Source organism: Rhinopithecus roxellana, chromosome 20 (genome assembly GCF_007565055.1).
Source record: "Rhinopithecus roxellana isolate Shanxi Qingling chromosome 20, ASM756505v1, whole genome shotgun sequence".
Classification (NCBI taxonomy): domain Eukaryota; kingdom Metazoa; phylum Chordata; class Mammalia; order Primates; family Cercopithecidae; genus Rhinopithecus; species Rhinopithecus roxellana.
In genome coordinates, this window is record NC_044568.1 from 13,429,951 (window position 1) to 13,454,416 (window position 24,466).

General features: G+C 42.0%; 1 protein-coding gene across 11 annotated transcripts in view; it reads left to right on the forward strand.

The window, feature by feature from the left end:
* The window catches only part of CHD9 (chromodomain helicase DNA binding protein 9), a 295,589-nt gene that overhangs the window by 99,418 nt on the left and 171,705 nt on the right, over positions 1-24,466 (forward strand). For all 11 annotated transcript variants that reach the window (XM_030924817.1, XM_030924812.1, XM_030924809.1 and 8 more), the window contains one exon: positions 3,498-5,112. In XM_030924817.1, coding sequence (XP_030780677.1) covers positions 3,661-5,112 — 1,452 coding nt within the window. In that variant the 5' untranslated portion in view covers positions 3,498-3,660. The remainder of the gene's footprint in view (positions 1-3,497; positions 5,113-24,466) is intronic.

Consider the following 24,466-nt stretch of genomic DNA (forward strand, 5'->3'; position numbering starts at 1 on the left):
GGTCTAAATTTAAGGTAGAGATTTATAATTAATAGATGTAAGTTTGGGAATTGCCAATATAGAGATTTTATTTAAAACCTTGAGATTGGATGAAATCACCTTGGAGGTGAGTATAGATAGAAAAGAGAAGAGGTTGGGGTCCTCCAACGTTTGTAGATTGAAATCTGTAAAAAGAGAATGAGAATAAACGCTCAGAAAAGTAGGAGAGAAACAAAGTGAATATCATATATAACAATTGAATGAAGTTAAGTGTTTTAAAGAGGACTCCATGATAACTACATCAAATGCTGCTGATAGGTAGTGTTAGATGAGAAGTGAAAAATGACCCTCGTATTTACTTATGTGAAGGTCAGTATGCTCTCAGGTCAGTTTGGTGAGATGATGGGATTTCAAGAGAGATTTCAAGTGGATTCAAGAGAGAATGGCAATAAATAAATTGAAGACAGTAACCCTAACAGATTTCTCAAGTTTATTGTAAAGAGGAAGAAAGAAGGGGGAGGAAATTGAAAGGATAATAAATGGGATCAAGAGAGGGGATATTTGAAGATGAGAGAAATAACAGCTTGTTTGTATACAGATGAGAATGGGACAAATTGATGACTCAGGAGAGAGAAGAAAGAATTACTGGGGTAATGCCTTTGAGTAGACGAGTAGGTGGGGAAGGAAGGCAGAAGGAGGAGAGTTTTAATTTTTTATTGCTCATTACAAGAATCAAACATTTTCCAACTTAAATCTAAAACAGTGGAGGAAACTTTTTAAAAGTAATATCCTTGTTTTTTGTTTTTGTTTTTGTTTTTGGAGACAGGGCCTTCAGGCTAGAGTGTAGTGGCTCAGTCATGGCTCATTGCAGCCTCAATCTCTCAGGCTCAAGTGATCCTCCCACCTCAGCCTCTCAAATAGCTGGGACTACAGGAATGCACCATGCCCGGCTAATTTTTTTTTTTTTTTTGGTAGAGACAAGGGTCTTATTTTGTTACCTAGGCTGGTCCTGGGCTTAAGCATTCCTCCCATTTCGGCCTTCCAAAGTGCTGGGATTACAGGTGTGAGCCACTGCACCTTGCCAATTTTCAGATTTATTTGTGATATGATTGAGGAAAGCTGATCAGAAATACTTCAGCTTGTAGGTAGGAGACACAATTATTCTGGCATGTGAGTATCTGTATGCTAGCTGGTAAGGTGCCCAGGAAAAGAGAGATCAGATCAAATAATGAATATACAGCTGAATAGAAAGAGTACACGTCCTTACCTGCTTTAATCCTTACTGGATACAGAGTTAATCAGTTCTTGTTACCTTTTAAAGGGCTAGCCTTAAATAATTAAGGGACAATATTGAATTCATATTAATTTTTTTTTTTTTTTTTTGAGATGGTGTCTCGCTCTGTCGCCCAGGCTGGAGTGCAGTGGCCGGATCTCAGCTCACTGCAAGCTCCGCCTCCCGGGTTTACGCCATTCTCCTGCCTCAGCCTCCCGAGTAGCTGGGACTACAGGGCCCGCCACCTCAGCCGGCTAGTTTTTTTTTTATTTTTTAGTAGAGACGGGGTTTCACCGTGTTAGCCAGCATGGTCTCGATCTCCTGACCTCATGATCCGCCAATCTCGGCCTCCCACAGTGCTGGGATTACAGGCTTGAGCCACCGCGCCCGGCCGAATTCATATTAATTTAATGTTAATACCCTTTCAATTGATATTTATTACTCAAAAGTATCTGGGCTTCCTAATTTTTTGATAAAAAGTAAGAATTCTAGATATCCTAAATTTAAATTTTCAAATTTCACTAATGTTTTACTAATATTTCCTGAGCTGTGACTTTCTAAATCTGACTCTTCCTCAAACCAAACATCACTTACTATTATTACTGATTTAAAAACATCTTGCTTTTGTGTGGAAAACATTTTAATATGCATTGTATCACTTAATCATTGTATCAAGTATGTAGGATAGTCAGAGGGTTTTTTGTTGATTCTTTAGTTTTTATATTCTTCAGGTCCCTAATAATAAGGAGCTTTGTGGATGATACTATGCATCTTCTAGAGAAGTGGTCCTCAACCTTTTTGGCACCAGGGACCGGTTTCGTGGATGGGGGTGGGGAAGTGGGGGGATGGGTGGAGGGAGATGATTTCAGGATGAGACTGTTCCACCTCAGGCATGAATTAGATTTTAATAAGGGAGCACAACCTAGATCACTTACGTGTGCAGTTCACGATAGGGTTCACGCTGCTATGAGAATCTAATGCTGCCGCTGACGTGACAGGAGGCGGAGCTCGGGCAGTAATTCTAGCCAACCTGCTGCTCACCTCCTGCTGTGCAGCCTGGTTTCTAACAGGCCGCGCACCCATTCCATCTGCAGCCTGGGGTTTCGGGACCCATGTTCTAGAGTTATCATTTGTGACAGAGTCAGTAAAAATCATTTCAGTTAAATTTTGAAGTTTTAAATTTTGATTGATTAAAATGATTGCTGTAGCTTACCCCTTCTCAAAAAAAAAAAAAAGATTTTTTTCTTGAGTCATTTAAAAATATATCTACTCTAGAGTTCTTATTTATTTTAAAATTTTTCCAGAGCATACTTTTTACATTACTAGCTTATTTTAACATTGTCATAAGTTTCAAAGTTGTATTGGATAGATAAAATATTTTCTTTGAGAAGACACAGACTTCCACTGTAACTTAAATCATCCAAAGGAATTTCACCTACTTAATTTTTACTCAGAAAGATCTACCTTGCAAATACTTGCCAAGTAAAATTAGTTGGTAATTAGGTTGAATAAAATCAGTTGATTTTTTTTTTTTTTTTTTTTTTTGAGACAGTGTCTCATTCTGTTGCCTAAGCTGGAGTGCAGTGGCACAATTATGGCTCACTGCAGCCTCAACCTTTCAGGTGCAAGCAGTCCTTCCACCTCAGCCTCACAGGTAGCCGAGACTACAGGTACACACCACCATGGCTGAGTAGTTTAAAAATTTTTTTTTGAGACGGATGTCACGCTTGTTGCCCAGGCTGGTCTCAAACTCCTGGGCTCAAGTGATCCTCCTTATCTAAAAGATATAACAGAAAATTAGAAGTTTTGAAATAATTTTACTTATATAATTTTTATTCTTAAAGTAGCTTTACTGAGATATAATTCAGATACCATACAATTCATTCATCTAAAATGTATATTTAGTGGCTTTTGGCATACTCAAGAGTTGTTTATCCATTACCATGGAACCAATTTTAGAGCATTTTCATTACCCGCAAAAGAAATCCCATAACCTGTAGCTAACACTCACCAATCACCAGTCCTTCTACCCACCCACCATGCCACCAGCTCTAGGTGACCACTAATCTATTTTCTCTATATATATACTTGCCTACTTTTGACATTTTATATAAATCGAATCATATAATATGTGGTTTTTTGTCACTGACCTCTTTCACTTAGCATAATGTTTTCAGAGTTCATCTATGTTGTAGCATGTATCAGTACTTAATTTCTCTTTATTGTTTTTGTTCCTTTTTTCTAGGATTTTGACACTTCATGACCTGTCATTATTTAGAGCAATAATGAATATTGATCTGTTTTGGATTAGTTGATGACCTTCGGAAATGATCCAATAATATCTACTATAGAGAAGCTGAATATACTCCATTTGGAGTGAACAACCGGATTGTTACAGAATTTCCAAGATGACAGATCCAATGATGGATTTTTTTGATGATGCCAATCTTTTTGGTGAGACCTTAGAAGGCTTGTCAGATGATGCATTTGTACAACCAGGGCCTGTTTCACTAGTTGATGAATTGAATTTGGGTGCAGAATTTGAACCGTTGCACATAGATTCACTGAACCATGTTCAAGGTACTCCAGCACATCAGAAGATGACTGATTTTGAACAGTTAAATCAATTTGATTCAATAAAATTTCACCACGTTAATCAATCTTTTGGTAGCCCAGCTGAACATGTGTTATCTCCACACTCTCAGTTTAATTGTTCTCCAATCCACCCCCAAAACCAACCCAATGGTTTGTTTCCAGATGTATCAGATGGCAGTCCAATGTGGGGCCATCAGACATCTACTAGCATTTCAAATCAAAATGGATCTCCTTTTCACCAACAAGGACATTCACACTCTATGCATCAAAATAAAAGCTTTGTGGCGCACCATGACTTTGCCTTATTTCAGGCCAATGAACAACAAACACAGTGCACTTCACTACGCTCACAACAAAACAGAAATAATCTCAACCCAGGGCAGAATTCTCTTAGCCAGTCTAAAAATTTTATGAATGTTTCTGGTCCACATAGAGTCAGCGTTAACCACCCACCACAAATGACTAATGCATCTAATTCACAACAGTCTATTTCAATGCAGCAATTTTCTCAAACGTCGAATCCTTCAGCACACTTTCACAAGTGTAGCAATCATCAAGAAGGAAATTTTAATGGACCTTCCCCAAATATGACTTCTTGTTCTGTCAGCAATTCACAACAATTTTCTTCACATTATTCCTTTTCCAGTAATCATATATCACCAAACAGTCTACTTCAGTCCTCTGCAGTTCTTGCACCTAATCATACAAATCAGACTTTATCTGATTTTACTGGAAGTAACTCCTTTTCACCTCATAGAGGAATCAAGCAAGAATCTACTCAGCATATCCTAAACCCCAATACATCATTGAATTCAAATAATTTCCAAATATTGCATTCGTCACATCCTCAGGGTAATTATAGCAATTCAAAATTATCTCCTGTGCACATGAACTTCCCAGATCCTGTTGACTCAGGAACTCAAATGGGCCACTTCAATGATCATGTAGAAACTAATGGCTTTTCATCTTTAGAAGAGAATTTACTTCATCAAGTGGAATCTCAAACTGAGCCATTCACAGGACTTGACCCCGAGGACCTCCTTCAGGAGGGTCTTCTTCCTCACTTTGATGAGTCAACATTCGGACAAGATAATTCAAGTCACATTTTAGATCATGACCTTGATCGGCAGTTTACCTCGCATCTTGTAACACGGCCTTCTGATATGGCTCAGACTCAGTTGCAAAGTCAGGCTCGGAGTTGGCATTCATCATTTTCTAATCATCAGCATTTACATGACAGAAATCACCTATATTTACAGCGACAGGTATGTAGCTCTTTGCTTTTATTTTGGAGATTTGGGGGTAGGGTGGACTGTTAGTCATTGGGTTAATATTATATGAGACATAGTCAGGATTTCTCAAACTTAATAATTCTATTAAGTGAACATACATATTTTGATACAGGTTTATATTGTTTTACAAGTCTTATATTGAAAGTGATTCACTGATATGCTCAAAGCAATAGATTAACTTCTGTATTTAGAAAATTTTAAGGTGTTAAGACTTCTTTTGTGATGTTTATGAATACCTTTGAGAGAAAGTTATTTTATCAAAAACAACTTAATAATCATAATTAAAAGGGAAAAACCAGACTGGGAAAATTTTATTGCAAATACAGTCGACATTGAGTTAATATTCCTATAAAAAGCTTTATAAATTGATTAGCAAACTTTTAACATCTCAGTTGATAACTAGATAAAGCATATAAGCTGAAATTCACAAAAAGGAAATTAAATTAGTAAACAAAACCAGAATAATATGCAGCTTTAATAATAACAATTCAATTTAGAATGGTTTTATTTTTACCTGTTAGAAAAATATTTTAAATATTAATGCTTAATGCTGGCAAATTTATGGTGAAATTGGTACCTACATGGCTTTGTTAATTGATGCAAATATTTTGAAAAGCAATTTGGTACTAGATTAAAGAGTATAAAAATTCTCCATTTTAATAACCCAAACATAGCAGAAGTATATACCCAAAGATATTTATCTTAATATACTTACAAGGGACAGCTGAAAAAAGCAATAACTCATTATTGTAATCATGATAGACCATAGGCACTAAAAAGATTTTGAACACTAACATTGAGAGTATGTTAATGATGGAGAAAAGAGCATAATTCAAAATTAAGATCACAGTAAAGCAAGGTTAAGAGTGTGGCCTCTGGTACCAGCCTACCTGGTTTAGAATCATGTGTCCCGCTACTTACTAGCTCGGTGACTTTGACTTAGATAATTTCTGTGTGTCTCTTTTTCCTCATCTTTAAAGTGTGAAATAATAATAGGATCCAGCTAATAGGGCTTTGGAAAGGATTAATAGATTTATAACATGTACACATGCTTAGACTATGCCTAGCATATAGTAAGAAATAAATTTTTTTTTTTGAGAGGGGTTTCTTTTGAGACAGGGTCTCATTCTATCACTCAGATTGAAGTGCAGTGGCACTATCAGGGCTTACTGCAGCCTGAACCTCCCTTGGCTCAGGTGATCCTCTGGCCTCAGCCTCCTGGGTAGCTGGGACTATAGGCACGTGCCACCATCCCTGGCTATTTTTTTGTGAAGTTGTGGTCTTGCCATGTTGCCCAGGCTAATCTTGAGCTCCTGTGCTCAACCAATCCACTCTCTTCGGCCTCCCAAAGTGCTGGGATTATAGGCGTGAGACACTCTGCCTGGTCTTAAGTGTTTTTATTAATTACACTTTTTTTCATAGTAGTATGAAAATATGTATATGGGCCAGGTATGTTAGCTTATACCTGTAATCCCAGCACTTTGGGAGATTGAGGTGAGAGGATTGCTTGAGGCCAGGAATTCCAGATCAGCCTGGGCAATGTAACGATACTCTATCTCTACAATAAGTATATTTTTAAAAAATTAGCCAGGTATGATGGTGCACTCCTGTAGTCCCAGCTACTCAAGAGGCTGAGGTGAGCAGATGGGTAGGTCAAACCCAGGAGTTGCAGGCTGATCACACTACTGCCAGTCTAGGCATTAGAATCAGACCCTGTCTCTGAGAAAAAAAAATTTGCATATGAAAAAATACCAGAAGAAAATAGGTTTAGTTAGTGCAATTACACCTTTCTTTCCCTTATTTTCTACAATTTTATCATGAATATATTACTTTCATAACAAAAAATTAATGTAATATTTTATGTTTTTAAAAATTCTCTTGTTAAATTAAGGATTCATAAAATGCTTCAATACCTTGGTTACCTGTGATATTCAGTGGACAATGAAATGTACCAAAGTTCTTGAAATTAAATATTTAGGGATCCATTTTTCATTTTAAAGCCTTGAAGTATTTGAAAAAGATTAAATCTGTGTCTTTCCCATTGGGTTGATTTTAGTTCTATTTCTTTTTTCCTTTCTTGAGAAGGAGTCTCACTCTGTTTCCCAGGCTAGAGTGTACTGATGCAATTTCCGCTCACTGCAACATCTGCCTCCCAGGTTCAAGTGATTCTCCTCCCTCGGCCTCCTGAGTAGCTGTGATTTACAGGCGTGTGCCACTCTGCCCAGCTAATTTTTGTGTTTTTAGTAGAGATGGGGTTTCAGCATGTTGGCCAGGCTGATCTCTCGTCTTGAACTCCTGACCTCAGGTGATCCACCCACCTCGATCTCCCCAAGTACTGGCATTACAGGTGTGAGCCACTGCGCCCGGCCACTTTAGTTCTATTTCAGAACGATATTTCAGCACATTTTTTGAAATGTCTAGGGAGATGTAGAAATATTTAAAAGACATTTATAAACCCTCCATCTCCCCCTCTTTTTGTGACATGAGTTGAGTATTGTGGTTTTGCTCCCTCTACTGGAAGAAGATCAAGCATCTCAGAAGGACCCTGGGAAAACTCTCCACTGGTTGAACTTAGGTGCATCTATCTACTTTGTATGTAGGTTTCTGACTAGTTTGACCAATCATTTTTGTCTAGTGTATACTTGAAATTATGAGAGCTTATTGATTTATTTTTACACATTTTATTCTTCTAAGACATGTTATTTTGATTCATATTTTGTTGTTTTTGAATTAATGCATTTCTAAACATGTTTCCCAGGCTTTAAAAAGTAGTAAGGACTCCTTTTGATAGATTTGGAGTGAATGGAGGGTAATAATAAATAACTAAAGCAGTCTCTAATGCTAGCATGTAGATAGAGAGCACTCCATCTGAGATAAGTTATTTTCAGACCTGCCTTAACCAACCTTTCATAAATTATCTTATTCTACACTGATAATACAGTTTTAAGTCACTCACTTTTTTGTTTCAGTTTTTTTGTTTTGTTTTGTTAACTTGTTCTTTTTTTCACATGTCCAAAAACTGACAAAGGGCAGTTTGTTTGGAATACTTTTTTCATTTATTGAAAGTCTGTTCTTGGCCGGGAGCAGTGGCTCATGCCTGTAACCCCAGAACTTTGGGAGGCCAAGGTGGGCAGATCACCTGAGATCAGGAGTTCGAGACCAGCCTGGCCAACATGGCGAAACCCCATCTCTACTAAAAATACAAAAATTAGCGGGGCGTGGTGGCGCATGCCTGTAATCCCAGCTACTTGGGATGCTGAGGCAGGAGAATCGCTTGAACCCAGGAGGCTGAGGTTGTGATAAGTCAAGATTGTACCATTGCATTCTAGCCTGGGCAACAGAGCAAGACTCCATCTCAAAACAAAAAAAGAAAAGAAAATCTGTCTCAACCAGGTGGCATGGTTTACGCCTGTAATTCCAACACTTTGGGTGGGTGAGACAGGAGGGATGACTTAAGCCCAGGAGTTTGAGGCTGCAGTGAGCTGTGATTGTGTTGCTCCACTCACCAGCCTGGGTAATAGTGAGACCCTGTCTCAAAAAAAAAAAAAGGAAAAAAAAAACCCTCTGTTTTCAAGTTTCCTGTTACTTCTTAAACAGTGATATTTGGTATTTGTTGATTGTAAGAGTGAAAAAGAGAGATGGATTGGTAGAGAGGATTCTTATGATTATTATTATATGTTGCATATCAGTTTTATATGTACTGAATTATAGGTCACACATCCTAAATATGTGAAATGCAAATTATTTAATATGTGGAATTTATGACAGATTTTGACAGAGCATAGACTTTTTTGCCTATATAATTTTTGGTATGTTCTGTATAGTTATGATTAATAAGGAGTTTTTATGTTATTATGATGCCTCCACAGGTTCTATGGAAATAAATTTTTTTCTGGATTCTTTATTGGGCTTCTTTAACTCTCTTAATTGTAGTAATTTCATTTTAGACTAAATTACCATCACTACATGTGTATAGAAGTTAACAGATTTAAACATAATGAAGTGGCATAATTTTTTAGTTTATGAAAAATAATTTTGAGGTACATTTTGTTGGAGCCAAAACAAGACATTCTTTAATCTACTGTTTAAAAAACCATGGATGACACTCTATTTAGAATTCTAGAAAGCTTTAGTGAGAATGTTGAATATTTAAAGAATATTTCTAAGCCTTGTTGTTTTCTTTTTTTTTCTTTTTTTTTTTTTTGAGATGGTCTCACTTTGTCACCCTGGTTGGAGTACAGTGGTAGATCTCAGCTTACTGCAACCTCTGCCTCCTGGGCTTAAGCAATCCTCCCACCTCAGCTTCCCAAGCAGCTGGCACCACAGGCACACACCACCATGCCCCACTAATGTCTATATCTTTTTATAGAGATAGGATTTTGCCATGTTGGCCAGGCTGGTCTCAAACTCCTGAGCTCAAGTGATCCACCTTAGCCTCCCAAAATGCTGGGATTACAGTTATGAGTCACCGTGCCTGACTCAGCCTTGCTTTTTTAAATTTCCCAACTGTAGCGGGGTGATCGTAGGTATCACTTCAAATTTCTCAGCGTACCCTAAAGTCTGTGGCAATTGTTAACAACAGTGAATATTGCTGATTTGACTTTAGAATGTTACTGCTTAGAAAAGAGAGAAGAGCCAGGACACAGTGGGAGGAGAGGCCAGAGGGAGATGGAGAAGAGTGGGGTTGTCGGGAGGAGGAAGAAAAAAGAAAAAAAGTGAGAAGCTCTAACAAGTGTTTCCAAATATAAGTATGTACAAGACATAACATAGGGAAAATACTAGCTTATTTATCATCTCTTGATTTTTGGAGCAAAGGAATTTTGAGAGACTAATACTCTGAACTTTTTATTGCTCTCATGACAAATATTTTCTGCTGTCTTTATAACAGAATCTTTAGTTTTTGTCTTATTTGTGAAGTGGGAATAACATGGAGCACTGTGATCTCTCAATGTTTGTAAATTAAGTTTAGTGTAAAAGTTCTGTATAAGTGAAACATGTTATGAGGGATGGCAGAACTGGCATTCAAAACAGGAAACAGAATTTTAAGATGTACTCATATGTAATGTTTTGTTGCCTTTTGTATTTTGATAGATTTTGTACTTTTTTTATTACCTTGAATTATTATTTCTTTTCCTGAAGGTAGAGAAATTTACATTACTTATAAACTTAAAAAAAAAAAAAACTTTTAAAAGAAAGAGAGGTTTGAGCAGCTCATAGAAGGCTTTTTTTTTTTTTTGGTGGGAGACAGGGTCTCTGTCACTCAGATTGGAGTGCAGTAGGGTGTGATCATGGCTCATTGCAGCCTCTATCTCCTGGACTCAAGCAGTCCTCCTGCCTGAGCCTCCCCTGTAGTGAGCCACCAAGCCTATCTAAATTTTTTTATTTTTTGTGGAGGCAAGGTCTCACTTTGTTGCCCAGGCTGGACTCAAACTTCTGGTCTCCAGCAGTCCTCCCACGTCAGCCTGCCAAGGTGCCTGACAAATTTAATAAATGGGTGTCATAAAAAAAATTGGTCCATATCAAAAACAATGTAAAGAATAAGTCATTTGTAATATTATTACCAAAAGATAATTGATTTGCTTTAATGCGACCCCCAGAGCAAATGCCAGAGAAAAGGCAAGTAGGCAAGGCAAAAAAAAACTTTATTTACAAACCAAATGTGAGGGAGGGGCGAGGTTCACCGGCCTCCGGCGATGGAGGCCGACAAAGTCGCTCCGGCGTTCTCGGGTGAGGTTCCTAGGTCCTCACAGGAGCAGGGGCCAAGGAAGTTTGCTCCAGCGTTCTCGGACGAGGTTCCTGGGTCCTGCGCAGGAGCAGGGGCTGAGGAAGCCCGCTCCGGCGCTCTCGGGCGAGGTTCCCGGGTCCCGCGCAGGAGGAGGGGCCGAGGAAGTTCGCTCCGGCGCTCTCGGGCGAGGTTCCCAGGTCCCGCACAGGAGGAGGGGCCGAGGAAGTTCGCTCCGGCGCTCTCGGGCGAGGTTCCCAGGTCCCGCGCAGGAGGAGGGGCCGAGGAAGTTCGTTCCGGCGCTCTCGGGCGAGGTTCCCGGGTCCCGCGCAGGAGGAGGGGCCGAGGAAGTTCGCTCCGCGTGCCCACTGGGAGCGGCTTTTACGTCCTGGGCCCGGGAGTGGGAGGGCAGTGGGTGGGATATAGGCGGGTCGGGGGCGGGTCGATAGGCGTGGCTAGGCGGGTTCCGGTTTCTCTCCGTCGGAGGTCGGGTTGCGCCTGCGCAGTCGACCTGTGTCTTTCCGGGGCGCGGGAAAGTTGACAGTGAACACGAACCCGGAACTGCGCCATCTTGCCTCCGTTTGTCCAAACAGTCCAACCTTTATTGATAATAGTGATAAGGGGCGGCATGGTCTGTCTGGCTACTTCCTGCTCTCAAAGGACGTCGTTAAGGTTGGGGTCTATGGTTGGTATTTGGACGTACGGATGAAGAAGCATCTGGTTGAAGGTGACGCGCGTGATCTCTTGAACTTTGGCTCGGAGAAATTTGATTAAAACAGGAGCGAGACATAAGACAAAACAGAGGATTAGTATGGGAATTAGGAACGGGAGCATCTGCTGTATTACGGGCAGCAGCCATACCGGTGGTCCGGGGGTGAAGGGGGTATTGTAGGTTTTTAGTTCTGCTTTAATCCTGTTTAGGGTTTGGATGTTAGTGTCCACTAGGCCTGACTCGTTTATGTAATAGCAGCATTCTTCTCCTAAGAAGAGACATATTCCTCCTTTTTCGGCAGTAAGTAAATCTAATGCTCGCCTATTTTGTGCTGCTACCTGGGCCACTGAGGTAATTTGATGCTGCAGAGAGGCCAGGCTTTCAGCTGAAGCCTCTATGGCCTCTCGTATTTGAGCTGCTAGAGATTGGGTAGACTGTACCGATTGGGCAAGTGCCCCAGTTCCAAGCCCTGACGCCACTAAGGAGGCGGCCAGGGAGACTCCGATGACTAGGGGAAGGAAGACAGCCCGTTTTTGGAGATCATTAGGAGGAGGGTTAAATTGTACGACGAGTTCAGCTACTTCTGCTTTACTATATAAGGTTAAACTAGGTACTAGGGACACTGGGACACAAAGGGATTGACCAATGGATGTGTGATTAAGGACCTTGAAGAGAGTTTTGTTGCACCAGAAATAACCTCCGATGGGAGCCGTGTGGGTCTTAGTGGGTGGCTGGGTGTAGTTACACCAGGAGGTGTTTGGGGTAGAGTAGCAGAAAGGAAGGATTGGACTTTCTGGGCTTTGGTATAGTGGGACTTGGAGTAAGAACGGTTTTTGGGAGGTGCCTATGGAGTTAGCTGTAGCCTTGAAAGCAGTAGGTAAAGGGACTGCCACTAAAGGGGCTCTTTCAAGGGCCGCACAGAGGAAACAATGGGAGAGATTTGTTAGGTTGGCTGCCCGTGTTAGGTTTAACCCTTGACGGACTAGTTTTAACCATGAGAAGGGGTCCTTATTGGAGGAGTGTAATTGATCTTGTAAGGCCTGTTCTTCTGCTTGTATGGCTAAGGTTAAATTCTGTAGGGCTTGTATGTTTTGAGGAAGGGATTTTTGCTGGACAAGTGTTCTTTTTATCAGGAGAGTAGCCATGGGATATGAACTAAGGATTGTGTGGCCTGTGTAGAGTCCACCTTTGACTCCGTCTGCCCATCGGGGGTCCCATGGGTCTTTGATATTTAATTGGTATTGAAGGGGGGTTCGTTGATTCGCAGTGGTGAAGAGCGCAGTGGGTTTCGTCTGTCTCAAGGTTGCATAATGGATCTTACAATAAATATAAGGGCATCCTAGGTTCTTTTGTTTCCAGTAAGTCTTACAATTGTAATGTGTCTGATCGTGCAGGAAGCAGAGAGCCTTAGCTCCAGCTGCACTGCAACACGATAGGGTGAAATTTATAGTAAGATGGGGTTGGCAGCCTGAAGGGGGGCAGTCAGCAGTGCCTTGTAGCTGTGAGTGCTATTTATTTTTGTGTGACCAAGTTTCAACTATAGAGAATCTCCATATGAAAGTTGGGTTAGTAATAGAGATTGAAATGCGAGAAAAAGATAGTAATATAAGTATGAAATAGTACTTCATCTTCAGTGTAATCACAGGGTACACCCTGTCACTGAAGATGTTCTATAAAGGTAAGCGGGAGAACCACTGTGATGGGCTATTTATTATCTGGAGGCAAGTAGGGATCTGGGGTAAGATATTGGAATTCTGTTATGTTTATATAGAGTATGGCGACAAATTGGGATAAGCGCAAGGGGTCAGGGAACGTGTGGTGGTTGGGAGAGTTTGGTGAATTTGAGACGGGTAGGGGTAAGTCTAGTAGATGTCCACTGATTGTCTTCTGTGGGGGCCTTTTTAAATTGTGATATATGGACCCAGTGCGTGTGTCCTAGAAGTTTGGCTGCTGTGTATGTGGATAGGAGGACAGTATAGGGGCCTTTCCACCTAGGCTGAAGATCTTTGGCTTGGGTATCTTTTAAGTATACTTGGTCTCCTGGGCTGAGAGAGAGATGTGGGCTATAGGTGTCTGTTAGAGAGGGGTGTGCTAGTTCTGCATGTTGTCTCAGGAGTTGTCTCAAGAGGGTGAGGTATGGGAGATAAGTTGCCAGCGGGGAAGAAAGGGTGGGTAACTGCTGGAGGGTGAGGGGCCGGCCGTAAACTAATTCAAACGGACTGAGGCCTGTTGGACTCCGTGTGGCTGCTCGCAGCCGGGTTAGGGCCAGGGGAAGGAGAGTTACCCACAATTGTCGAGTCTCGAGGGAGAGTTTGGTGAGTTGCTGTTTAATGAGCCCGTTGGCCTTCTCTACTTTACCAGAAGACTGAGGTCTATAAGGGATGTGGAGTTTCCAGGTGATGTGTAGGAGGGCTGCCACCTGTTGGACTACCTTGGAGATGAATGCTGGGCCATTGTCAGACTGAAGAGTGAGCGGGAGGCCAAACCTAGGAATAATGTGTTCAGTGAGTGTGGAGGCAACTATATTGGCAGTTTCTCCTGTAGTAGGATAGGCTTCTATCCATCCTGAAAAAGTATCAACGAGGGTTAAGAGATATTTGAATTTTTTATGCCTTGGCATGTGGATAAAGTCAATTTGCCAATCTTCGCCTGGTTGGTGCCCTCTGAGTTGATGGCTCGGGTGGCGGTTGCGCAATGCACCTTGAGGGTTTGACTTGAGACATGTGGAACACTGTCGGTTGATTATAATTAGGTGTTTCATGAGTGTGGGGCAGTGAATGAGGGGGCTTAGGAGGTTATATAAAGCTTTGGGTCCTATGTGTAGGGAATTATGTATGTCTTTTAGAATGGTGTGGAGTTGAGTTTCAGGAATAACTAATTTATTATTGAGGTAAATCCAATTGTCTGCGGCTAGTTTGGCTGTTGGATCTTGTAATAGTTTGGTCTTTTCCTCTTGGGTATAAGTAGGGGTATATTGAGGAGAGAGAAAACAAATAGAGGGAAGCGTGGGAGTGGAAATCCGGCTACCGACTTGGCATTGGTGTCGGCAAAGTTATTGCCAGCCGCCACCAAGTTAGATGGAGTCTGATGACCTTTACGGTGTATAATGGCTGCTCTGGAAGGTGCTGATAAAGTGTCTAGCAGTTTGAGTATCTGTTTTTTGTTGACTATAGGGGTACCACTGGTGGTTAGGAACCCTCGCTCTTTCCAGATGACAGAGTGGGTGTGTGCAATCAAGAAGGCATACTTGGAGTCTGTGTATATGTTTACCGTTTTTCCTCTGGATAGGAGGAGAGCCCTGGTTAGTGCGATAAGTTCTGCCTGCTGTGATGTTGTTCCTTGTGGTAAAGGCTTAGCTTCTAGGACAGCAGAAGATGTAACTACCGCGTGTCCTGCCTGTCTGTTTCCTAGAGAATTTATAAAAGAACTGCCATCTACAAATAGGGTTAACTGTGAGCCTTCCAATGGCTGGTCATGTAAATGTAAGTGACTAGGTGGTTGGGCCTCTAAAAGTTCTGGACAGGAGTGTTCAGTACTAGGTTGCTTGAGAGGGTCAGGAAGTAGGGTTGCTGGATTCAGAGAGGAACAGACTCCTAGGGCAATGGTGGAGTCCTCTATGAATAGGAGGTGAAAGAGTTGGAGTCTGGACGGGGTTAGATGGCTAATACTTCTGTGGGCAATAAGATCTTGAAGGTGGTGAGTAGAGAAGACTGTTAGGTTACCACCCCTAATAAGTTTCTTTGCTTCTTGGGTTAGAAAGGCTGCTGCTGCTAGGGCCCGAAGACAGGGCTGCCACCCTTGTACAGTGGGGTCTAATTGTTTAGATAGATATGCCACGGGGCGGTAGGTGGCGCCTATAGATTGGGCTAAAAGACCCACTGCAACTTTTTGTCTTTCATCTGTGAAAAGCTGGAAGGGGCATTGGAAGTCTGGGAGTGAGAGAGTAGGATGTGAGAGAAGGCAGTTTTTCAGGTGAGTGAAATGTTTATAGATTAACTTTGGGTTAGACAAAGGTCCTTGGGGAGTCTCCTTGACAGCTGCATATAGAGGCTTAGCCAAGATTCCGAAATTAGGAATCCAGTGTCTGAAAAATCCTACTAGGCCTAGGAAGGATTGAATTTCCTTAGCGTCTTGAGGAGGAGAAAGATTTTGTATTAGAATTAAGCGGTCTGTAGTAAGTGAGCGCGTCGTAGGCTTGATCTCAATACCTAAATATATGACACATTGTTGTGCGAGTTGAGCTTTGTGTTTGGATATTCGGTAACCTTTGGATCCTAGATGATTAAGGAGGATCACAGTGTCTAAAAGAGAGTCCTGTCCCGTGGGACTACAGAATAAAAGGTCATCTACATATTGGAGAATTTTACTATTGGTAAGATGATAGGAGGCTAAGTCTTTTGCTAGGGCCTGCCCAAAGAAATGGGGGCTGTCTCAGAACCCTTGGGGAAGCACTGTCCATGTCAGTTGGGTGGAGGTATGGGTGTCTGGGTCTTCCCATGTAAAAGCAAAAAGAAACTGACAATCTGGGTGCAGGGGAATAGTGAAAAATGCATCTTTTAGATCCAGTACAGTAAAGTGTGTTGTATTAGGTGGAATGAGAGAAAGAAGGGTATGGGGGTTGGGAACTACCGGATGGGTGGGACAAACAGCTTCGTTGATAAGACGAAGATCCTGCACTAACTGAAAAGTTCCATCTGCTTTCTTTACAGGTAGGATTGGGGTGTTACAGGGAGAATGGGGATGAGGATGTGTTGGCTGAGCAACCTAGTAATGATTGGTTTTAGTCCTCGTAAGTGCTGTGGAGAGAGAGAGAACTGTGGGCGGGTTGGAAACTGAGATGGTTTCTTAAGTTTTGTAAGTATTGGTGGATGATGGTCCGCCACGACAGGAGTGGAGGTGTCCCACACTTGGGGGTCGATAGGAATAGGGAAATCGGGGAAAGGGTTAGTAGGATTGTTGGAGTCATTTGAGTTAGTCAATACTAGAAGCAGATGGTGGGTAGGATGGGGGGGCGCTAGTAGGGATGGAGATACAGGCTTTCAGTTGACTTAAAACATCTCGGCCCAGTAGGGGAGTGGGGCATGAAGGGATAATGAGGAACGAGTGTGCAAAATAGTTGTTGGCCAGGCAGCAATTAAGGGGTGGGGTTTTTTGAGGGCTGGATGGGGAGCCATTGACTCCTACAACAGAAATATTGGAGGGAAGGCTAGGCCCTTCGAAAGACGGCAAAACAGAGTAGGTAGCCCCGCTGTTGATTAAAAAATTAATTGTCTCACCCGCTACCAGGAGAGTTACCCACAGCTCGGCGAGGGTGATGGGGGTCCCCGAGTCCCGGCACCTTCAGTCATCATCCAGATGTAAGAGCTGGAAGGAGCTCCCAGGGTCCTCAGAAGGGACATCACGTTGAGGTGCCATGCCCGTTTTCAGGGTGGGGCAGTCAGACTTCCAGTGCCCTAGTTCATGGCATGCTGGACAAGGAGTTGTTGGCAGACGAGGGTTAGGACACTTTTTAGCCCAGTGTCCAGCTACTCCGCACTTGTAGCACGGCTGCACTGGCTCAGACGGTTGGGGACTCTGGGGACATCTATTAGCCCAATGCCCTGGGTTACCGCATTTATAGCAAGCCCCTTTTATTGTCTTTGAGCCTCCGGGGATTTTGCTCTCCAGTTTTGGGTTACGGCTAGGCTGCAAAGCAGCAACTAAGGCTTGAGTCTGGAGCTGTACCTTCTGCCTTAGGCGGGCCTGTCGTTGGGCCTCAGCCGTTTCCTCCCTTGCATTATAGACCTTGAAGGCCGACTTGACTAGGTCTTGAATAGGAGTTTGAGATCCATCCTCTGCCTTTTGGAGTTTTTTCCGAATATCCGAGGCCGATTGTGAAATAAAATATGCTAGAATAGTGGCCCCAGCTCGGGAAGCTGGGTCTAACCGAGTGTATTGAATTAAAGCCTCAGTTAGCCTGTTTAAAAATGTGGCCGGGTTCTCATCTGGACCTTGAATAATTCCTTTTAGTTTATTGAAATTTACTACCTTATTTGAGGCCACCTGCATACCAGCCAGAAAACATTGAGTCATCATATCTCGTCTTCGGCGGCCTGGCTGGCCTACTTGATAGTTCCAGTCTGGGTCTATAGAGGGGACTGCTTGTTCCCCTAGTGGGAACTCAGGGTCTGTAAGTGTAATTGGTTGGCATGCTGCCTGGCGGCCACTAGGATGCGCTTTTGCTCCTCAGGGTTTAGAGTAGAGGTAAGAATAACCTGGAGATCATGCCAGGTTAAATCGTAGGCCTGGCAAAGGTATCTAAATTCTTTGGTATAAATTGTGGGGTTGGCAGAAAAATCTCCTAAGCGTTTTTCAATCTTTGAAAGATCTGCTAGTGAGAAGGAAACATGAACTCTAACTACGCCCTCTGCTCCGGCCACCTCACGCAAGGGTGCTAAGACCGTGGGGGGGGATTGGATAGGGTGGGAGTAGGAGCGGGGGCAGCTAGGCAATCTTTAGAGCGGGTATGGGCAGAGATAGGCGAGCTAAGATGACCAGTTGGAAGTTCCGAGGAGTCGGAGGGAAGTGTAGCCTCAACAATGGTGGGAGGGGCCGAGGAGGGAGGCGGAACAACCGCCAGAGCAGGAGGGGGAGGTGGAGCTGAAAGAGGAGGTGGGGCCGAAGCGGGAGGGTGAGGTGGTGGGGTATACGGTGGGAGTGGAAGGGAGGGAGGGGAAGTAAGGTCTTCGGGCAACTCAGACAGGAAAGATGACTCCTCTTTTTCGGACTTTGTTAGGCCTGCGTCCTTAGCCAACATGACTTGATCCAAGGAACACTGGCTACACAGGTCCGGACGAGAACGCAAGGCCAAAATCCCTGTATATAATTAATTTCGGACCACTTGCCTAAGCGTTGACAAAAACTACTGAGGTCGGCTAAAATGTTACGGTCTAGAGTGCCCTCAGGCGGCCATTGAGACTGCTTGTCTAATTTATATTGTGGCCACGCCACAGTGGAGAGGAACACCAGTCGCTTTCGCCTGAGATCTTGTTCTAATTGCAAAGTTTTGAGGGTTTTTAGAAGACACCCTAAAGGGGAGTCTCTAGGTATTTTGGATTGGGGGTTTCCCATTGCCTTCCTCTCGCCAATAGGTGGAAACGAAACCAAACTCTACCTGGCTACAAAGCGTCCTTTGGAGCCACCAGAGACCGGTGAGAGGCTCCTGGAGCCGGAATGGAGATTACCTCCAGGCGGACGTCTCCGTCCTGGACGGGCCTCCCATGGAACGGAATGGAGTTCCTTTGGGCAGACGTCTCTGCCTTTGGGAACTTCCCTGGGTCACCTGGTGACCGGAAAAAAAAGCCTTGGGCCTGCGCAGGACTTCTGGCCAAGGGATATGAGAGGGAGGCAGAAGGTACTCACCCCTAGGAGACTTGGAGGTGGGGAAGGCGATGTCCAGGTCCTCATCCGTCTGGGGCGTGGAAGGAGGAGGCTCCTCGGACCTTGGGGGCCCTGAGGAGGGGTCTCCTCCCGGGTTTCGGCACCAGCTGACTTGCTTTAATGCGACCCCCAGAGCAAATGCCAGAGAAAAGGCAAGTAGGCAAGGCAAAAAAACTTTATTTACAAGCCAATGTGAAGGAGGGAGCGAGGTTCACCAGTCTCTGGCGGTGGAGGCCCATGAAGTCGCTCTGGCGTTCTCCGGCGAGGTTCCTAGGTCCGCACAGGAGCAGGGTTCAAGGAAGTTCGCTCCGGCGTTCTCGAATGAGGTTCCTGGGTCCTGCGCAGGAGCAGCGGCCAAGGAAGCCCGCTCTGGCACTCTCGGGCGAGGTTCCTGGGTCCCGCGCAGGAGGAGGGGCCGAGGAAGTTCGCTCAGCGCTCTCGGGCGAGGTTCCCGGGCCCCGCGCAGGAGGAGGGGCCGAGGAAGTTCACTCCGGCGCTCTCGGGCGGCTCTCGGGCGAGGTTCCCGGGTCCCGCGCAGGAGGAGGGGCCGAGGACGTTCGCTCCGCGCGCCCGCTGGGAGCGGCTTTTATGTCCTGGGCCCGGGAGTGGGAGGGCAGTGGGCGGGACATAGGCGGGTCGGGGGCGGGTCGATAGGCATGGCTAGGCGGGTTCCGGTTTCTCTCCGTGGGAGCTCGGGTTGCGCCTGTGCAGTCGACCCGTGTCTTTCCAGGGCGCGGGAAAGTTGACAGTGAAGAACCCGGAACTGCGCCATCTTGCCTCCGTTTGTCCAAACAATAATCACTGTTGCTGTTGTGTTATATAAGATTCCAGTGAGATCTCTGGTTTGTCCTTCTCCTATTTCTCATATACATGTTTTTTATTTTTTATTTTTCGTTGAGACGGTGTTTCGCTTTTGTTGCCTAGGCCAGAGTGCAGTGGTGCAATCTTGGCTCATCACAACCTCCACCTCCCAGTTTCAAGCAGTTCTCCTGCCTCAGGCTCCCAGATAGCTGGGATTACAGGCATGCGCCACCACGCCCAGCTAATTTTGTATTTTTAGTAGAGACGAGGTTTCTCCATGTTGGTCAGGCTGGTCTCGAATTTCTGACCTCAGGTGATCCACCTGCCTCAGCCTCCCAAAGTGCTGGGATTACAGGCGTGAGCCACCGTGCCAGCTGATACTTTTGAATTTTTAAGAAACAAAATTAAGATCATATAGTTCACACTTTCTGTCAAATTGCTTTTTAACCTTCCAGTTAATATGTTGCATACATTTTTCATGGCATTAAGTATTTTTCTAAAAATGGTTTTGAGTGACTGAATAATTTGTAATGGTTTAGCAACCATTGTAATGTTGCTAAAGTTCCATATAAAAGTAACGTTATTACTGAGATCTGGAAAAATCTTAAGGTGATTAAAATATCTTCATATTGTTATTGTATATGTTACGGTAATAAATGAATTTAAAGTAGAAGCATAGTAATAAAAAATTATAATAGGTAAGACGTAGAGCATTTACATTGTGCCAAGCACTGTTCTCAATACTTAACATATGTTATCACATTGATCCATCACAACCATCCTTTTATTTGGGTATGATTTTTTTCCTTCAATTTACATGGTTGGAAACAGAGATACAGAGAAATTGAGTAATAAACCCCAAGTCACACAGCCAGTAAATGGCAGTACTGGCTTCAAACCCAGTTTGACTCCATTATTTCTGGTCTTAACGACTTTCACTTTACTTCAAAGCCTATTAATACATTGTAATATTTAACAATAATATACTAACTGATTTCTTCCCTCTTCTGTGATTGAAAAATTAATTTATTAAGGAAAAAACTGGCTTTAGAATCTTTAAGTGGCAAAGATCATGCCTCTCATGTTTTCTGGCTATATTCACAATAGTTTATCTATTAGCAGAGGAAAAGCCAATGCCAAAAGAAAACAAAAAAACTCAGCTAGGCCAGGCATGGTGGCTCACACCTGTAATCCCAGCACTTTGAGAGATGGAGGCAAGAGGATCACTTGAAGTCAGGAATTCAAGACCAGCCTGAGAAACCATAGTGAGATCCTGACTGTACAAATATATATTTTTTTAATTAGCTGGGAGTGATGATGTGTACCTGTAGTCCTAGCTACTCAGGAGGCTGAGGCAGGAGGTCACTTGAGCCCAGGAGGTTGAGGCTGCCATGAGGCAGGATCGTGCCACTGTACTCCAGGCTGGGTGATAGAGCAAGACCCCGTCTCAAGAAACAAACAACAACAACAAGAACAACCAAACCTAAAAAGTGTTGTTTTTTGGATTTTTTGGGGTGTTTTGTTTTGTTTTGAGACACAGTCTCGCTCCATCACCCAGCCTGGAATGCAGTGGCGCAATCTCAGCTCGTTGCAATCTCCACCTCCCGGGTTTAAGCGGTTCTTGTGTCTCAGCCTCCCAGGTAGTTGGGATTACAGTCATGTCCCACCACACCTGGCTACTTTTTTGTATTTTTAGTAGAGATGGGGTTTTGCCATGTTGCCCAGGTTGGTCTCGAACTTGTGGCCTCAAGTGATCTGCCTGCCTCGGCCTCCCAAAGTGCTGGGATTACAGGGACGAGCCACCACTCCCAGCCATGTTCTGACATTTTTTATAAGATTATGTGTAAGATGATAGCAACACATGCCCTAAAGGTAAATCCAATAATTACCTTCAAATATTTTGAAGGACTGTATAGGTTATTATTAGGCCTTGTAAGTAGAAGTCACAGAAAAGCAGATTGTCATTTAATTTAAGGAAGAAGTTTGAAATAAATCTCTTCACTGAAAGCAGGGAGATGGAATAGCTTAGATATGTCACAGAAAGAATTTCTGTAGCAGGTGGAAAATGGACTAAATTGGAAGGTTATTTCAGCTCTTTAAGATTCTATGGTGGTAATTTTAGGTTTCATTATAGGACATAACATTCATATTGTCTATTTAACTCCTGAGTGGCAATTACAAAAGATGAAGAAAGGTGTAAACACATATGACAAGTCCTCCACTATCCAGTTATGTCAGGAAACTATTTGTTATAGATGAATACATTTTCCAGATAGTTGAAATATATTTTAGCAAGACTCAAAAACTTCAATTACATGGATCTTTTCATTCCACCCCCCACCCCCCGAGAAGGTAATGTTGTTGGTGGTAGAATGCTCTGTTAGAACACGATGAAGATAATTTTAAAGGGAGGCCTCATATGTTTACATTTTTGACAGTTATTCTTAATACCTCCAAGAATTACCCTAACTTAAGTAAGACTCGATTGAAATACATTAGATATTTGAAAATCATCTTAAGCAGCAACAGTTAATTTTATATATATTAGTTATCATGAAAGAGAAGAAAACCTATATAAAACTAAAGCGAAGAATTTGGTGTAGTTTGCTCACACCCAAGCTATTTGCTGTTTTTTTTTTTTCCTAAGGTACTTTAGTTATAGCGTGCTATTTTTAAAAATGGTACCTTTTCCTAAGTCAAAAAAGCCTCAGATATATGCACAATTAAAAAACTTGTCACTCTACTTTTACCCTAAGCAAAAAGAAGAAGAATGACTTATAAAATATTTAGATTGTCTTCTTGAATAACTAAAACTTTTATAAGGTACCATCCCCCTATTTTTCAGAATTTGTTTAAATCTTTATGCATTTGGCATGGTATTACTTATAAAAGTTTCAGAATTCCTAATTGTCTGACTAAGGCAAACATAAAATAGAAATTCTGTCTAGGAATTTCTTTCAGTTGTTTTTTCACTTAAAATGGACTAGTTCTTGGTTTTGTTATTTCTGTCAGATCTTCTGTATTAAAATGTTCTCTTTTATCTGGGAAATTATAGAATATTAGCTAGTTCTGAAATACATCCTAGTTATTAAACTATGTAGTATATTGTAGAAGAGTTAAGCTTTGTACTGCCTGTCAGGAATCAGAGTAACAGAAATTCCAGTTGTTAACATTAGCTTTAAGGCTATTGACCTCTAGCATGCATACTTAGGGGTAAGAGGTGAACAGAAAGTAAATTCCAGGAGTGTGGAAAACCCAGCTGTTGGTGAGAAATTTGTGGATTAGTGCAGTAGTATATGAAGAATGTAAGACCGAAGCCAAACTTCAAAATAGGTCTCACAAAATTTTGTTGGGTTTAATTGTGTTTAGGAGGTACATTCCCAGATACCTTAGGGCTACTCAGTCACTTATTTATCATTATTGATATATGAAATTTAAGAAAATTTGTTAGGACCTACAGAGTCATCAAATTTGTTCCTATTATTGTAACATTAATACAAAGCTATTTTGAAATACTTTAAGTATGGATAACAAGTTTTCTCTATTTGGGTAATTGGACTGAAATGATTTTAAATTAAGGAAATGTTTTAATACAATATGGTGTGGATATAGTTAGGAAGTATGGACTGCAGTTTCTTGTTAAATAAGATCTGGTCATTTGTTTTGGTCACCTATGCAAATACCTTGCACGTTTACTATGCAAGGAATACCTGACAAATTATGGAAAGAGGATAATCTTTGAGAGCTGTTTTTCCTACATAAGTATGTGTTTGTATGCCTGAAAACAGTACAGGTTTACATTGACCATTTCATGGATTCATATAATTTTTGACCTGGACATGGTTTTACTCTATCCTCATATGCAAAGAGTAAACAGGGTTAGAAAGATCATGACTTGCTTGCTGTCATATAATGAGTTAGCATGTTCCTTTCATAGATCAAACTGTGTAGCGTTCAAAGGTGGTCAGAAATGACAGCAGTACCCACACTATGGACAGATACATATTTAATAGACCATATTATAAAATACAGTTGTACTTGGTTGTCTTTGATTATTGAGAAATAATTTTTAGTTTTGTATGTGTCAATTTTAATGTCTAAATTTTTAATCTCTGTGTTTAGTGTTTAAAAATGTAACTTTACTGTACCTTGTCAAATGTAGGTATAAATTGTATACACATGTCAATGACTGAATTTTAAATAACATCTGTGTTTTAGAAATGTTGCCTTTTTAGCACTTCTATTTGTTCAGTATTTACTAGATGTCTGCCATTTATGAGAAACTATGCCAGGCACTGAAGTTGCAGAGATGATTAAGAGAAAATTGTCCTACTTTCCTATTTTTCTATATTATAATTTCAGAGATGTTCTCTTTTCATTTCTGATGCATTTTCAGTTGAAAGTGGTTTCTAGCACTTTCTCTTAGCCCTCTAGCTTAGTGATTTGTAATGAGTGATTTGCAAACAAAAAATTAATTTTCATTTTACTTAAAGAAGGTGTTCCTCTAAGTTTCTAGCTTAGCTCTTTGTTTCATGGCATTTGACAATCTGTAATTATTTGATTCTTGAAATACATATTATATACATAATATAATGTGTATCATATATACATATCATATATAGCTGTCTAAAGTCCAATTGCTTTTGTAAATGACAGTGTCAAGAAAGGGAACC